General features: G+C 30.7%; 1 protein-coding gene across 1 annotated transcript; it reads left to right on the top strand.

Annotated features, from left to right (window-relative positions):
* Window positions 1–8,198: 8,198 nt before the first annotated feature.
* LOC112720678 (serine/threonine-protein kinase BSK2) lies at window positions 8,199–14,174 on the top strand. Its single transcript, XM_025771712.3, has 10 exons — window positions 8,199–8,721; window positions 8,911–9,140; window positions 9,911–10,046; window positions 10,407–10,540; window positions 10,741–10,846; window positions 11,355–11,440; window positions 11,989–12,177; window positions 12,273–12,434; window positions 13,031–13,144; window positions 13,668–14,174. The coding sequence occupies exons 1-10, from the start codon at window positions 8,634–8,636 to the stop codon at window positions 13,917–13,919; spliced, it is 1,497 nt and encodes a 498-aa protein (XP_025627497.1). The 5' UTR covers window positions 8,199–8,633; the 3' UTR covers window positions 13,920–14,174.
* The last annotated feature ends 4,844 nt before the right edge of the window (window positions 14,175–19,018 follow it).

The raw sequence follows: 19,018 nt of genomic DNA, 5'->3' as shown, positions 1-19,018 counted from the left end.
ACAAAGAAGTTTCTTTCAAGTATCATGTGCTTGTTTCATTCTTTCAGGATGAAATTATCAGCATTTCAAACTTTATTAGCATATAAATTTGTGGTTTACTTATTATTAATGTGTGCTATAAGAAAAGAAACTTGCATTGAAGGGAATGCTTTTTTTTTCCTTACCTGAAACATAAAAAAAGACATCAGTTTTATGTCTGTGCATGTGATTGTATCTATATACAAAGATAGCCCCAAGAATTATCAGTGCAAATAAACCACAACTTGCAAAAGCAACAATCTTTACAAGTTTTGGTTTGTTGGTTGAACCTGCAATAAGTGGGAAAAATATAAGCACCTCTTCTTCTTTCTTAAACATTAGTTAAAGCTATGTGGACAAAACATAGCAGTTTATGCAAACAAACCAGGAAGTGAAGGTTTAGAAGCACAAGGCTGATCCAAGCTAGAGCCGCAACGAAGAAGTGTGTTCGAAAAACTGAAAATTAAAATACAATAAAAATGAAGATTAGAGGGACATTAAATACAGAAATGACAGAAATTATTGCAAAATCTAACCAAAAATTAGTTTAACCACAATGCCAATCATGCTCTGACAACAAAGAGCAATCAAAATTAATCAAAAACTCATTGTCATAAGTATAGTACTCCCTCTATATCCATGTACATTGAGTCACAGGTATACCAAAATCCAAAAGTGATAGAATTTTGGAATTCAGAGAGTAGCAACAAGCAAGTATTAACACAAATAATACATTCCAAGAGTGTTCCGAAATATTGTTGAACTAATAAGTCTTTTTTTCTTCATATTTTTTTATTAATTCACAACAACCAAAACCAACACCTAATATAAAGAGAACTAAGTGGCTAATCAACCAACTCTAATATTATTGAACACAAACTAACAATACATAATAAAACTCAGGATCAAGCTCTTCTAAAGTGAGGAAGTTAGTAAAATAAAAAAGTGATAGCCTAATTCCCCTTGAATCCAAGTAGTGAGACTCACACAGGATAGAAATTACAAATTTAACAATGATTAACCCCTTACTTTATCACGTTACGAATCTCTAGATGATCTACAATTGGCACAACTGCACAAGAAAGAATATAATGCAATACTAAAATTTAGTGACTCTAAGTTAACCCTAAAATCTAGCTCACTAGACCAGAGATTCTTCCATTCTTTTAAACCCTATTATCATGGCAATGTAGCACTTCTAACATAATAATAAGAATCTTAGAACAAAATAAAACAAAGCATAAGCTACAGTAATATAATTACATCACAACTAACAAGACTTATAAGAAAATAGAATACGAAGAATAGAAAATAATACGCATAGGAATACCTTGTGAATCTAGAGATAATTATTGTCAGATGCTTTAGACTTGAAAAGTACATATGCTTTAGACTTGAAAGTCGGCCCCAAGTAGCCGGGACAGAACCACTGAAATTATTGTCAGCAAGATTAAGATATTCGAGGCGCGTTAAGTTGGCGATGTAGTCAGGTAAAGGGCCTGCAAGATTGTTGTCCTGCAACTCCCTACATGTAGAAAGAGTATCCCACCAGGTTACTTTTATGTACCAATAAGTCACTAACATTTGATCAAACACTTGGTGAACACTTTATATATGAACAATAACATTTATAGCATACAGGAAAATGTACTTGAGATAAGCTATGGTAATCTGATTCTTGGATTCGTACAATATTAGAATTATCAAATCTCATAAAAAAATATGAATCTATGACAGTAACAACATATTAGTATTTCAATTTGGCAATTGAGGGAGAAAGTGTTCCAGAAAATCCTTTTGATGCCAAGTTCCTGCAAGAAGCAACTAATGCATTGTCAAGGGGACCAGCACATGCATGCCAAAGTTCCGAGTCTAGAACTGGCTTTTCCTCTGCAAAAAGACCACTAATAGGAGGCCGATGAGTGTGGCAAAAATCATTGAACTCAATAGCTTTCTCAAGACTAATATCTGTGAAAACAACAGCCTACAAAATAAAATATATACAAATACTAATATATCAAAATAAACTAGATAGAGATGCATTGATAATGGGAAATTCAAACAACAAACTTCAAATTAAATAAGAAAGAAACCACAATCAGTATTTATGTTTACTTGGCAACCAAGATCTCCTAGTCCTAATATACGCTCGTCATTAGTGACAACAAATTGAGTGCTCTTCTCTAGCCAGTTTTTCAGTACTTCAAGGATCTAGCCTCTGTAGAGTCTCAAACACTTAGTATCTCTTCTTATCTTTCTTTCTTTCTTTCTTTTTTTTCACCTCAAAGGCTAAATGATGAAACAAAACAATAAATACAAATAAAAAACCATACTTCACTTTCAATATGATGTATAGACACTGCGGTCGACGAAAAATACTTCCATATTTCTAGCAGGCTTCTCCAACAGTTGGAGTGTAAACAACAAGAAGCAGTTCCTCTGCAGTTCCTCTATGTTATCAATCAGAAGCTTATAAAATAGCCTCTCATTCCTCTCCTAAAAAATGACATCAGTGCAATGTCACATGTAAAATGGTGAAAAAGAATGATTGTTATAAATAAGAACCTTCTCATTAGTTCTTACAATATTATTACTGAATCTATTCATGAACACACTTTGAATTGATTATTTCAAGCAATTTAGTATCATACTAGTTATAAAAAACCTGCAGATAAATCACAAGTTTCAGTTAGCCGGTTGTACCTATTTTTCATGACAAATACAAGAGGATTTAAGGTAAAGTTATTCATGCTCACATGGATTTTCACTGTAGTCTAAGGTTCAAGCAACATAACTGTTTCTAAATAAAATCAATTTATCAGGATTTCAAATATATACATTAGTATCAAAGTAAAAGAGTGTAGCGAAATCAAAATTCAAAAATTAGCAAATCAATTTATCAGGATTTCAATTAAGAGAATAAACAATTCATCGAACACTTGGAGTGCTTGAGAATTTGAAACAATGTTATCAATCAATAGATAATAAAACTCATCGTATGTTATATCACATAACAAATCATGCAGAATATGAGAATTAAAAACAAAGAAAACAAATAAAAAAGAAAAAGAGAAGGAGAACCAGAAATTGAGAATGAGTGAAAAGAAGAACGTACAAAAAGGATAGAATGTCGATGGAGAACACGAGCATCATTGCCCAAGGAGAGTTAACTGAAGAAGCAGTTTCTCTCGATCTCAGAGGCTTGGGCGTTGCAGTTAGATCTGAAAACGCGTTGATGAAGGAAGCGCCTTGGCTCAATCTCAGTAGCTTTATAGCAAAAGCAGAATGGAGATTAACTTTAGCGGCGGTGACGGCGGCGATGGAGATGGCGGTCTAGATCGTGAGCTTAGGGGTTCGGTGACTCTCACCTTTCTCTTCTTTCTCTTCGAGTGTTTCTTGGATTTTGAAGAAATTTTAATTTTAATTATGTGGTAATAATTGATAACAGTAGGGTTTTATTGTTAGGTATTTGGTGGGAGTTTATGAAAATGCCACCTATAAAATAAATTGCAGAGGTTTTTAAAAACTCCCTCTAAAAAATACCCACAAATATATATAAATCTTGTAGTGATAGAGGTGTCAATCATGCCAAGGGCCTGATCATAAATTCTGGAAATGTCCAAGGAGAAAAGGTCGACACATTCATGAGGAAGTTTGTTTTTTTGAGGTTTGTACTTGTACTTTTTTCAATTTTAATATTAATTATACTTAGCTTTTTGTATTTATTTTCTTTATTAGTGTTTTTCAGTAGCTAAAATAGAAAATATGTAATCTGCAAATTCAAAAATGAATAGAAGAAATAGTTAGTACTGGTTTAAGCATTTTTACCTGAGATAATAAAGCTTTCAATCATAAAGCAGCACAAGATAGATGTATCCATAGTATTCTACTGTTATGGTGAGCTCTTGTAACAACATGCTTGTGTCATACAAACATAAATTTTTAGGTACATAATGTTCTCTAATTAAATGTTTAATACATGTTATTTTTAATATTTTGCTGTTGTAATTAATGTGATGATTGGAAAATGATGGTAGTGTATTATATTGATTTTGTTTTAAAGTATTTCTTTTATTCAAATATGTATATTTTAATTTTCTTCTACATTTCTAATGTCTTGCTTAAATATTTCTTTTAAATAGTAAATGATCAGAAGTGTAATAATATAATTCTAACATCTAAATTAATTTCTTAAAAATAATATTGATAGGTTTGTGAAGGTTTGAAACTCTCATAGAATAACCATTTTTTTAAAATAAAAAATTTCTTTTGTATGAATTTTGAATCGCCACAAATATTAACCGAAAATTACCACAACGCCAACACAAAAAGGGATAGAAAACCGCCATTGTGAGGGCTGTGGAACCTCAAATTTTGTGAGTTTTTGAAACTGCCACAACTTTTTTGTGGGGGGTTTGAAACCGCCACAAAAAGAAAAAAATCGCTACAAATAAACAAAAACTTTGTAGTGGCAATTCATTATTTTGTTCTGCCACAAAAGGCATAAAATTAATTCAGAATATTTTATAAATTTCTTTTTACAATATTACTCCTGCAGGAGCATATTTGAGGCATGAAAAGTCAAGAATATTTTTTTTAGCATATCTTTTTCAGTAACATTTTTCCTACACAATTTTAATTGCGAGGTTATTCTGAATATTGTGGGATTATATTCATTAATGAATTTAAAATTCTGCAACTACAAATGTGACTATTATTTAAAATTCTGCAACTACAAATGTGACTATTCATAACGTGCATTTGAAAGAATCACTTATTTTTGGTAATAATACCTCTTTCTAGACTCTTCTATAATTTTGCTAGATCTTTTATGATAAGATACTCATTTTTTAATATTTTGTCAAGACGACGACAAAAGAAAATTATTGCCGTAGCTCGATTCTTTAATGATGTATTATTGTTTGCTTTAATGGTATCACCAAGACACGTTGAATTAAAGTGAATTTCAGTATTTACAATTCATGATAAATAATTTTTTTCAAAAATATAAAGTGGTACAAATTTCAAACGAAAAAGATTTTATATAATTAAAATTTCTTATTTTAAAAATATTCATATTGATAATGTGTTGTAAAAATAATAAATAAAAAAAGAAAGTAATTATAAATTTAAAATAGATAACACATTCTCAATTATAATATATCACATACATAACCTCTCAAAGCTTTGGTTTGTGCTTCTAATGATGTTGTGTTTAAGATCTTTAGGAAACAGCCTATTTATATGTTTTTTTGATGGTTTAATTACTCTGTTGAACTCTATAGTTTTATAAAATTTTTAATTAGGTTTTTATATTTTTTTTCTTTTTAATTGGATTCTTGCACCAATTTTTTTTTAATTAGGTCCATGTTAGCAGTAATTGGCTTAATTTTATAAGGACCCAACTAAACAAAATTTAGTGTAGGAACCCAAATAAAAGGAAAAAAAAGTATAGAGACCCAATTAAAAAAAACTTTGGTACAAGAACTCAATTAAAAAAAAAAAGTATAAAGATCTAATTAAAAATTTCGCAAAACTATAAAGACCAACAGAGTAATTAAACATTTTTTGATTTAAAAATAACAATATATTAAAAGAACCATGGTTGACAATAATAGATGCATGGTTTCCAAAATTGACCAAGAATAACAATTTGGTTTGGTGTACAAAATGGACATCTACTTCGATAATAGAAGTTTTTTAATTTTTTTATAGTAATTTAAGAATGGGTATTATTATAAAAGTTCGGTTGATGTTGAGAATTTAAAAAAATATAAAAAATTGTTATATTTATATTATTTTTTGTTTTTTGTTTTTTTTTTGTGACTTTTTTATTTTTTGTTTAAATTATAATCAATTCACTTATATTTTTTGTTAAATTAATTTATATATTTTAAAAAAGTTGAGCAAACTAATTCGTGAATTTTCTAACTCGCTATAAAATGAGACAAATTAATATTTGAAATTTGTTTTATTTTGCTGGATCAAGTCCATTTCTTCCGATTTTGGATGAGACACGTTGAATAATCTTTTTTTTTGGGTGAATAATCTATTTTGATACCCCTGAATATTACTGACCTTTTTTTATATCTAAAATATGGAATTAAAAAAAATTAGAAATTGTGATTTAACAACCACTTGAGTCTCTCAAAATTTATCTTCGATATTTACAAGAAGAACTTGGTATTGTATAACCACTTCAACCCTTTCTTCATTTCTTTTTTCGTGTTTAATCATTTTTTCAATTTTTTTTGTAATATATATTTAATCACTGCATATGATACATAGTTAATGGGGTTTCACTAATATGGAAAAAAAAAAACTGAAATCTTAAACAAAAACAGAAAAACTATTTGCAAACACACTTCATAATTTTCTCAAAATTATATTATGGTTCATGGTCCATGGTATATGATCTTTTTCTATTATAAAATAAAAAAATTATTTCTCAAAAAAAATTATTAAAACTTGCACTTTGTTGGACCGCCGTGGGGAGCTCTCGACCACGGTTAGGAGATTTAATAATAAATTAATAGGTCGCTCATCTTATAAACTCCTCACTCTTTCTTACTTTCTTTGACGTGAGACTAATTTCATACACCTCACACTTACAACATTAACACACCCCACCAAAAAAAAAAATAGATATCAGAAATTAAAGTTTTAATAATGTTTTTGAGAAATATGTTTTTTTTTTTTAATTTTACAATAGAAAAAATCCCCATGGTCCATGGTACATCCTTATTTGTTCGGCCAGTTAAAAAACCTGCCCAAAAGAAAAGATTGTTAAGATAACAAACTTTCCAACACTAGTCTTCAAAAATGATTGTGGTTGAAGTTGATATTACATGAGAGAAAGCAAAAGCACAATGACTTTTGCATCACCCTCATTTGTGACTGGATTGCACAATCTTACACTTGAAAATTGAAACGTGAGCAGAAACTAAAAGGGGACACAAGACCCTTGAAACATGGAACTGCTATTGTGCTGAGCAAATCAATTCTCACCATTGAAAAAAAAAAAAAGAAACTGTGTAATGATGTTCTTGATTTTGAGATGTGATTTGTCGTGCAATGGGTTTGTTCCAATCCAAGTTCTCACGGTTCTATTTCCCAAACTAATTCCCCCAAATTGAAAACAACAAAAACAATGACAATAATAAGAATGGGGAAAATTTTATAAATTTGTGAATGGAATGTAAAACAATGACAATAAGTGTGCTTCATTTTAATTATCAAAATTTTAAAGTAATTTGTTTAATTTTATAATTGTATTTGGTCATTTAATTAATTTCTGGGATGTTAATTATTTTTTGTCATTTTATCACTTTTACACATTTTATATAATAAAAGGTTAATATATTAAACATAAATAAATAATAATCAAAATTATTAAACCGATAATCATTAGTTCATTTGATAGATTACTAGTTGAATTACTTAATTTGAATTTTAGTTAAATGGGCATATAATACAAGTTAGACTTAAAGTAACATTAATTTATTTCTGTAATCATTATTTTTATGAAAATTTCTATATATGGATAGTTATTATTGTATGTAGTTATTATCTGCATTGTGAATTGTGATGGTGATTGGTGGGTTATTAAGGGATAAGAAAGGTAAATTTGATATCAAAATATCCAAATTTCTTTATAAATATTAGATAAATAATAGAAGTTAAAATAGATTCCAATTATAATACGAAAAAACAGATTAATTCACACGTAATAATAATAAAAATTTAAAATATTAATAAATTTATTCATAAATTAATAAAATTAACTTTGTATTTATGAAAGACAAAAAATTATTATTATTTTTTTTTACCAAAGATAGAGAAACTCGAATTCGCAACTTATATCATTTGAGTTATAACTCATTGGTCAAAAAATTATTATTTTTATTCTTGAAAATTTAAAATTTTAATAAATTTACATATAAATAAAATTAACTTTTACACATTTTTATTACATGAAAATTATTTTTCATGAATACAAAATTAATTTTATTCTTTAATAGATAAATTTATTAGCATCTTAAATTTTATGGTTAAAATAATTTACTGAAAAAAAAAAAAAAGGAAAGGAGAAAGAAGAAAGTGGCATTGGAAAGAAAAATGGTAGCAAGTCGTAACAGGGGGCAGCACGTGCTACATGAAGATTATGAAGTGACCATGTCATGTGACTCTTCTCTGCTTCCTTCATTGCTTATCATGCTTCTCTCTCTCTCTCTCTTCCCCTCTCTTCCCTTTCACACAGATAGATTCACATTCATTCATTTAATCATTTACTAACTCCCCCACTCCCTTTTTGGGTTTTGGCCTTTTCCCTCCTCTCTCTCTCTCTCTTACAAGAACTCTTTCCCTCTTTTGTGTGTTTCCGCCGCTGCAACAACCAACACCAACAGCAGCAGCAGTAGTAAGACTGAGTCACTCACTTGCAACATCATCATCATCATCATCATCAAGAATCTTTCACTCTTCTTCTTCATCTTCATCAGAATCAAGTGCTGTGTGTGTGTGCTACTTCAAGCAAAAGCACTTTCTAACTTGTTTCTATGTAGACACCGACAGCACCACCACATTCTCATATTGATCATAATAATAATAACAGAATGGGGTGTTTACATTCAAAAACCGCTCATCTTCAATCTCCTGAAGACCCTCCCACTGACTTACCAGACCCCAACAAGCCCGATCCAGGTACCCTTTTCCCATTCAACAATGTCCACTACGATTTTTTATTTTTATTTCTTTGTTTCTCTTTGCTCTGTTATCCTCACATTTATTTGTCAATCACTTCATTAAATCGTTTTATTTGCTTTTTTTTTTAAAAAAAATGAAGTTTTTTTTTTCTTATTAATGTTGTTTATTTGGTTCTATTTTTTGAAGGTGATGGGGTTGGTGGTGATGATGGTGGAGAGAGTGAGGTTCCGGCATTCAAAGAGTATAATTTAAGTGAACTGAGAAGGGCGACAAACGAGTTCAACGCAAAGAACATAGTTTCAGAGAGTGGAGAGAAAGCTCCGAACGTTGTGTACAAAGGGAAGCTTGAGAACAATCGCTTTGTTGCTGTTAAGCGTTTCTCCAAACTTTCTTGGCCTGATGCTCAACAGTTCATGGTGAGAACCGAGAGAACCAACAAAACAAAATTGCAAAATACCCATTTTGTCCCTCAGGTTAATCACTGAGAAATGGACGCACTTAAGTATTTGATTTGGATTCCATTTTAGGCATTTTGGTTCTTTTAATTAGTTTTGGATTTCTCATCTCTTTGGAGGAAATGTCCTTTCTGGTGCTGACCATTTGTCTGAAGGAGTATAAAGCGCCTTCCCACCATTCAAAAATCCCTAATCGGTCCCAAAGCATTGAAGTAACCGGTTGAAGTGTTAGGGGCATTTAGAACAGTAACACAAGTTGCTTAGACAGTTATTTGGATGGTTGGAGACCGAATAAGGATTTTCAAATTGTGGAGGAGCGCTTTGTCCTTCCACCAAATGATAAGAGGCCACATTTACTTTACTCTTCTGTTTCTGAAAATAAAATAAACAAATAATAATAATAATAATAATAATAATAATAATAATAATAATAATAATAATGATCTTTCTTCTCTTGTGTTGTTTCTTATTCTAAAAACTGTACGTGTTTTCTTAACTAACTAACTAACTGTACTTGGAGAAAACACATTGATTTTTGTTTCTAGTATGCAGCTTTCAATCTAATTGGACCGATATTTTGAAATCAAGAAGGCATTATTTTGGTTATTTGGGGGATGTGAATGATTCCTCCCTTTCAAAATAATTGTCAGTTTGGACAAAATGGTAGATGAATGACAAGGACCGTTTGTCTAGAAATGCAAGAGTATTTACTAATGGTTTTGATTGGTCAGGTTGAGGCTGCTGGAGTTGGGAAAGTGAGGCACAAGAGACTGGTGAATCTAATTGGCTGTTGCGCCGAAGGAGATGAGCGGCTCTTGGTAGCCGAGTTTATGCCAAATGATACTTTGTCAAAGCATCTCTTTCATTGTATTGCACCATATCCTCTCCTTCAGCTTTTTTTCAAACATTATAAAGCTTCTCTCTTCTATTACTTGACAACTACATTGCGAATCCTCAACGAGTCTAGCGCTCTTTACCCTTTCAAAATACATATAAATATGAAACTGATCTTTTACTTTCTTGAAAGGTTCAACATTCTTCTTTTTATTATCCTTACAGAAAGACTCTCTAATTGAAAGACACATAAGACCTGAAAGGAAACTCATAACCAAAGAACAAGCAATTCATGATTAACAAGTAGCAAAAAACTGCATTCTATTTCACTTTTCAATGGTGTTTTTTATTGCATTATTTTGTATTGATGGATTCTGTTATTCTATGTTGTAGGGGATAAGCAACCGTTACCATGGGAAATGCGTGTTAGAGTTGCATACCATGTTGCTCAGGCATTGGATCATTGTAGCAACGAAAACCGGAAAATATATCATGATCTGAATGCCTATAGGATTCTCTTCGATGAGGTATGATTATGAACTCAACTAAGTCATTTGTGATGTATATTGTCTCACCATATTGTCTTGCAGAATATAATCCGCTCAAATGCATTTCCTAATTGCCATTATGATCATATGCTTTTACTTGAAAAAATTTATAAGTGCTACACACAAGTCATTGTTTTCATTGGTAGATGTACTCGTTACTAATTTTTCACTTATGTCAGGATGGTGATCCCCGTTTATCTAGTTTTGGGCTTATGAAAAATAGTCGAGATGGAAAAAGCTACAGTACTAACTTAGCATATACCCCACCTGAATTTTTGCGAACAGGTATCGCTTCGTTACATGTATTTTTTCCTGGATAACTGTTGTTTATTGAATACTTTGTTTTAGGTGAAAACTAAGTCACGTGAAGTTGATAGTTGAGAATCTTTAAATGATTTGACTAAATTTTTATCTAATGGCTCTCAGTTATCAACTTCACGTAAAGTTGACTGCACATGAATTTCCACCTTTGTTTTATGCTGCTTATGGAATTTTCAACATCAACAGTGGATGTGCGTTATGTACATTTGATGAAATGGGCGACTTATGTACATATATTACTGAATAGTGAGGCGCAACTTGGATTCACACATGGCTATTATTATTATAGGAAATAGGAATCTTTGTATTTTTTTTTTCACTTACCCTGTCGGCGCTTAGATTCGAGATATATTTGCTGAATACTTCAGAAATTTTGCTCTGCCTTGGCTTCCATAGATTGTGTACACTCTTTGATCATGAATTTTACTATTATTATTGACAAGGTGTGCTCACTACTGCACAAAATATGCAGGTAGGATAATCCCTGAGAGTGTGATTTACAGTTATGGAACTGTTCTTCTGGATCTATTGAGCGGCAAGCATATTCCTCCGAGCCATGTACGTTGCCATTATTCTGAAACCCCTTAACAGAGTTTTCGCCTTTTATCAAAATTCATTTGGAAACTATACTGATATGTACACACTACAGACATGTAAGAGAGCGCTTGGTGCATTATTTTGTTTTCTTTTTCAAGTATGCCGAGCACGGTATATTTCCCTCCTTATTTTGGACGCCTTCTAACAAGTTGTAGGATCTTTAGGCCTCCTTTGGTAACTGTCCCAGGACAGATATAAAACAATACTGGGAGACACAAACTTGTTTCAAGAAAGAGACCAATACAAACATGAACAAAATGTCTCTTTGCTGGGGATTGAAACAAGAACACAATATTTATGTCTATCCCTCTCGGTATTTGTATTTTTAGTCCTGAAACACTTGCCAAACACAACTTTAGGTATCAATGGTTATAATATCACTTTGCATAAAAGTTGAATGGTCTTATCTGTAACCTGTTGATGACATATTGACATGATATACAGATGCCTATGAATGCTGCATAGTTATTAATCACACGATGTTGAATATGCAATATATTGTTCTTCAGGCACTAGACCTAATTAGAGGGAAAAACGTATTGATGTTGATGGACTCGTCCCTCGAAGGGCAATATGCAAATGATGATGCTACAAAGTTGGTTGAGCTTGCTTCCAAGTGTCTTCAGTTTGAGGCTAGAGAACGACCCGATATCAATTTTCTTCTAACTGCAGTTACACCCCTTCAGAAGCAGAAAGAGGTTTTCATCAGATTTCGCTTTTGCATTTGATTTCAACCTTGAATTTCATATGCTCTCCTATTTCTCCTTTTTTTGATGGCCCTCTTTTTTTACAGGTAGCATCACATGTGTTAATGGGCCTTACAGTGAATAATACACCGGTGCTTCCGACCATACTTTCTCCCCTTGGAAAGGCATGTGCGAGAATGGATCTTACTGCGGTGCATGATATATTGTTAAAAACTGGTTATAAAGACGAAGAAGGTGCAGAAAATGAGGTGTGTCAGATCGCCAAACTTTACCCTACTATGATAGTTTAATTAGTACATTCTGCAAAATCTATATTCTCATTGGGATATATGGATTCAAATAGATGAGGTTGGTTCATTTCTCTCAAGTATTTTTATGGTAACTGGTGCCATGATGAATATTATTACTTTTACTATTAATTGACATTCAAGTTGTTCTCTATTTGTGGTTTTCTCATTACTTGTTACCCTTACACATTCAAGTTGGTTTATTTCTTAATTTATGCTGTAGTTGCAGTGCTAGAGAATGCAGTATGCACTGTCCCCTATTTAAGTTTGGATCAATGAATCTGAATATAATTGGTGTTTCGATATATCGATTCTGATTCAAGGATTTATCAAAAAGCAACAGTAATAAGATAAAACGGAATTGAAGGATCAAATAAAAAAGAAAATAGATATATGCCTAAATATATGGGAATCTAACAAAGCAATCGATTGTTCTTTCATTTAGGATGTTTTTGGTAATTTCTCAGAATACTATGATTGTATACCTGACTTGACAAGTTCTGTTCTGTCAACTTCTTTTGTGGTTTCTTGTCTATTAACCGAGAATGTTGTTGCAGCTTTCTTTCCAAGAGTGGACACAACAAGTGCAAGATATATTGAACACAAAAAAGTTTGGGGATATTGCATTTAGAGACAAGGACTTCAAAAATGCAATTGAGTATTATTCTAAGGTACTAATGCACTTTTTCACCTCTAATGTGATTAAGAATAATTATAATCTTATAAACCGCAGATGCATTTAGGACGGCTCCGTACAATATTTTCTTTTTTAGATATGACACTAGACATCCTATATTTGTCACATTTACTCAAATCTTTCCTAGCAGGTTATATATATATTGATGCAATGACCGCAAAATGTTTTACATAATCGTGTAATCACATTTGTTCTTTTGGATGACCATTAAAGTGGTCAATGTAAAAGTAGTTATTTTTGCTGATATGATATTATGTGATTGGATGCACATATAAAACTATTTCACACGGACAGGCATCAAAATTATATATATATATAAAGGTGAAAACTCAGGTGCAGTCAACTTCACCTAAAGTTGACTGCACCTGAGTTTCCATCAAACCCCTATTAATATGCTTATGCTTATGCTTATATGTTCAAGACTGTTGAGTTAATATCCTAAAATTGGGTATAGACTTAATTCATGATGGGGCATTTCTTTTTCTCCCCCTCGACAGTTGGTGGTTATGATGTCGGTTCCTTCTGCAACCGTCTTTGCAAGGAGATCCTTCTCCTACTTAATGAACGATCAGGCGGAACTTGCGTTACGCGACGCCATGCAGGCGCAGGTGTGCATATGTGATTGGCCAACTGCGTTCTACCTGCAGGCTCTCGCGCTCTCAAAGCTGGGAATGGACACAGATGCTCAGGACATGCTTAATGATGGAGCAGCCTTTGAAGCCAAGAGGTCTAACAGTTGGCGTGGCTAGTAAAATGCTAATTTTGCTGTTCTTTGCTCATTAAACTAGAAGAGTGGCATCACCAGAAAGACAGACAAAAGTGATGTTTTGATGTAATTTGTACTTTGGTAGAATAGAGAATATGTAGGGTGCTAATTTAGGGTGGCCAAGAAAACGAATTCCTTTATAAGATTTTATCAAGGGATGTTAGAGTATAGATTTTCCCATACAAATGAATCCTGTAGCATGAATTTTCTCCATATGAAAATAAGTTCTTTTATGTCATCTAAGCCTTTTGGTTGTTAAGTCTTGTTGGAAACATATTTCTTTTAATAACAATGGGGGAGAGGGGGGGGGTGGTTCCTTTTACATAACCTGATGGTGTCTAGCACTTATTTTTTCATTTTCAAAGAAAGTAAACATGATTTTTTCTTCAGTTCCAATGGTATATCCTTATCTAGTGGATTGAAGCTCTATTTGTCTAATAAATTACTGTATGCAAGATATGATTCGAATAATCTAATATTTGTTTAAATGTATTAGTGAACTAATTATTAAGTCAATTCAAATTGGTTAAGTAAATATAAATTTTAATAATATATGATAAGGTTGTACAAAAATTTTAAACCATAAGATTCATATCTAAATCTTTTCTTCTCCAGGTTTCTTAATAAGTGCTAAAGTTTGAATAGTACTATTTAATTTCCAATTAGAAATGCGTGATACATTATTGTATTGTCAGTGGGTTCAGTAGACATCTTATTGAAGTTGGATTGCTTAGGTAGTGTGCTGTGGCCGTTGTTGTGAGCTTGTCTTGGCGAATTGGTAGAAGAGATAAAAGAAGATACCTGTTAAAAAGTGTATGTTTGGAAGAGAAAAATGTTATTAATTTTAGAAGAGAAAAAAGAAGATACCTGTTCAAAAGTGTATGTTTGGAAGAGAAAAATGTTATTAATGTTAGCAGAAACGCAAAATTGAAACTTTAAACAGAGAGTATTTAATATACTTTTTTACTTGGAAATAATATATTCTCATATTTATTTCAAGAAATATAAAATAATAATTTAATATTTGATGATACTGCTAAAGATTTTATATATTAATGTGTGCTACAGTGGTTATCATCATGGTTATATTAAAATGAATCAACTCATTAACGACAAATTCATAAATTTTTAAATAGAATTTAATATTATAATGAATTAGTCTTTAGTCTATCAGATTGGAGATTATTGTGAAAAATTAAAAAAAATCATCATATTTTAATTACGATATCTTTTTTTAATTAAAAAATGTATTTAAATATTTAAAAAATAATATTTTAATTTTAGTAACACTTTTTAAGTATTATCAAAATTATAAACTCACTGTAGCTACTATAATGACAATCAATATAGACTCCATATTTTATATTTCTATATTTTTTAACATTTTATTCTCACCATATAAATTGGGTATAGGATTTTATATGTAAAAATAGTACGAAGCACGGATATTTCTTTGATTTTTTATGTCCACATGTCGAACACATTTTAGATGTAACACTGTCTAACCGTGTCTTAGTAAAAAAATAAAATTTTTTTTCTGAACACGCTTGAATACACCTAAATACTATTAGTTGTAAGCGTGTCCAACTTTATTCTTAACATTTATTGTTAAGATGAGTTTAGAAATCATATATATTATTAATTATTAAAATAAAAAAATATTTTAAATACTTTATATAATTAAAAAAAGACATAAAAAAGTAATTAAAAAATTAATTTATATTTTAGTATCAATAAAATACCAAAATATCATTATAATTTATTTAAGGGTAAAGTATATTTTTTGTCCCTGAAGTTTGATAAAAGTTTCAAAAATATCCCTAAGTTTTATTTTGTTTCAATTTTGTCCCAAAAGTTTTCGATTTGCATCAAATATATCCCTGATGGCTAATTTTTCAAAAAATTTAAGACCAATTCAACAACAATTTCATAAGAACAATCCTCAACACAAACAAATCAAGTATAATTTTCATGCATTATTGTTAAATTGGTCTTAAATTTTTTTAAATTTAGCCGTCGATGGTATATTTAATGCAAATCGAAAACTTTTGGGACAAAATTGAAATAAAATAAAACTTAGGGGTATTTTTGAAACTTTTACCAAACTTTAGAGACAAAAAATATACTTTACCCTTTATTTAAAAAAGACTTTATATTTTATATATATATGCCAAGTCCCCATATCTTATAAGAATTTCAAATTCGTATGTCCAAATGTCCTATGTTATGTCATATCCTGTATTCATGTCAATGTCTATACATCATAAAAAAAATACAAAAGAGTCCTTGAAAATAAATAATAAAAATTTATAAGTAAATAGTCTCACATTATTTGACCAATGCGAAAGAATAGATGAACAAAAATGTAGACAATGTGTAAATAAATAGTACAAACTTATAATTAATCACACTAGAATAGTTAAATTTATTATACTAAAATAATCAAACTTATAATAGATATATAATCACATTCATTTATAGTAGGATAATAGAACCTTTTATAAAGTATTAAATATGTATCTTTTATATGTGGTAGTTATTAAATAGTGATAACTTTTTTTTTTTTTTTTTTGCATGTAATTGAATTTTTGTCGAAAATACATATTTTACTTATAAAAATATGAGTTAATACTCAAAATGATCTTCAGAATTTGACCACTGACTCAATCTGATTCTCTAATTTTTAATTGATCCAATTTATACCCTAAAATTTTAAGGCGTGGCTTAGATTGGCTCTCCCGTCTAATTCCGTCACCGGAATGATGACATGGCACCCAAACCTTACCACATGTCTCTCCTTCTTTCTCTTATCATCGCCATCACCACTTCCCCTCTACCAACACCCTCCCTCCCCCAACAAACAACAACATTCACAATTCACCAACACCCACACATTTCTACCGCCATTTATGAAGGACCTTTCTATTATTTGATCCTTCTCTTTCTCACCATTACTATCACCATCTTTCCTCTACTAACGTCTTTTCTCCCCGGCAAACAACATTAACAATCACTAATATTAACAAATTAAAGAGAAATAGAAAAAGAAAAAAAAAACACAACACTACACTTTAGATTCCTCTTAATAGGAACACAAAGATGGGTGCAATGGGTGAGGGTGTTTTGAATTTGGGGCAATGGATGGTGTGATCTTGTGATTGATGGTAACATTGAGAATGCATTGTTCAACATGTATGTTAAGTGTGGTTATATGAAAACGGGATTCAAGATTTTCAACATAAGAATGTTATTTCTTGGGGTGCCGTTATTTGCGGCATGGCAATGAATGGTTACGGTAAGCAAGCATTGCACCTCTTTTCACAAATGGTGGTTAGTTCATGGTGTTGCCTCTAACGATGTCACATTCATTGGTTTGCTGTCTGCTTGCAGTCATGAAGGAATAATGAGTATAGGTGTTATGCTCTTCAAAGCTATGGCGGTGGAAATGTGTGGGTGTTGGTGGGTTGTGAATGTTGTTGTTTGTTGGAGGAGAGAGAGTGTTGGTAGAAGGGAGGTGGTGATGACGATGGTAAGAGGAAGAAGGAGAGACATGTGGTGAGATTTGGGTGCCACATCATCACTCCAGTGACGGAGTTGAACGAAATGGTCAATTTGAGGCACACTTTAAAATTTCAGGGTATAAATTGGGTCAATTGAAAATTAGATGGTCAAATTGAGTTGGTGGTCAAATTTTAAAAATCATTTTGAGTATTAATTCTAAAAATATTTAAGACATAATAAAAATCAGTTAAAAGTAGTTCATGTTTTTTTTATTATATACTTTTTAATTGTTACTAAAATAAATAAATAATTTTAAATATAATAAATATATAATTATTTACATATATTTATAAAATTATAAATATTAAATTTAATAAAATAACTTTGAGTTATTATGCTAACATTACTCTCTCACAATTTACAATTACACGAAGCAGTATATATAGATGTATAGGCATAACAGCTACTGCACATGCAATTTCATTAGCAATTTAAATGCAGTAGTAAATGGCCCACTTTTGATCTTGCTTATTCACGGTTCTCGCCGTCAAAGTTATAAAGTGACCACATAATTTTCAAAAGGTTGGTTCATCGTCATTCACGGTCATGGTTTATGCGAAGTTATTGTTCTTCTCCATTTTTTAAATTTTGCCGGAAGGAGGAATATTTGCGACTTTGCGACTTTGGTTTACAAAGAGTTTCAGAGACATTAACTTTAATCATGAATTTAAATTTAGAAAAAAAGAAATTGGGATATTTTTTAATCGGTTAAAGCTCTATATTTTGATTTTGAAATAGAGAAATGTTAATCTAGTTCTTTTTATTCCAATTATAATATTATAATATTATTTATTTGTATATATACTTTAGTTATATATTAGAATCAAACTGGTAATTAATCTAATCAAAATATTAGATTAACGAATTACTAGTTTAACGATTGGATAATTAGTTGAACCGACAAATTTGATCATAATTAAATAATTATATAAAATTATATTTTTTTCACATAATAAGTATCTTTTATTTTATTTATTAAGTTCATATTTATTTTATATTTAAATAATTTATTAATTAATTTATATTCATTATATTTTAGGTTTTTATTGAAAAAATAATATAATAAATATAATATAATTATAAATAAAAAATATGTTATAATTAATAAAAGTAAAACTAAAATTATATATATATATATATATTAGCGCATATCATAAGGATTTTTTTTTGTTTATAAAATAAAATATATAATTATATTCTCTGAAAAGATTTTCCAACTTTATTTTTAAGGATACGATTTTTTTTTTTTGGAATTAGAGCAAGTTCGCTGCACCCCCGGCGAACTCTATGATGAGTTCGGCAGACTATATAAATTGGTGGGAGAGTAAATTCTCAAAATGGTCCTTCAGATTGGGCCCGTGCACCAATATTGCCCTCAGTTTTCAAATGCTCTAAATGCACTCTCCAATTTGAGCTCCGTGCGAATTGAGTGACCTTGAGTCATTGAGTCTCATTGAATTGGTGATTTGAGAACCCTTGGTGGTCAATTTGATAACCATTGACTCTAGCCTATTACTAAGT

This window comes from Arachis hypogaea, chromosome 11 (assembly GCF_003086295.3).
Source record: "Arachis hypogaea cultivar Tifrunner chromosome 11, arahy.Tifrunner.gnm2.J5K5, whole genome shotgun sequence".
NCBI lineage: Eukaryota > Viridiplantae > Streptophyta > Magnoliopsida > Fabales > Fabaceae > Arachis > Arachis hypogaea.
The sequence above is the reverse complement of the archived record's forward strand: the minus strand, read 5'-3'. Positions and strand labels throughout refer to the sequence as shown.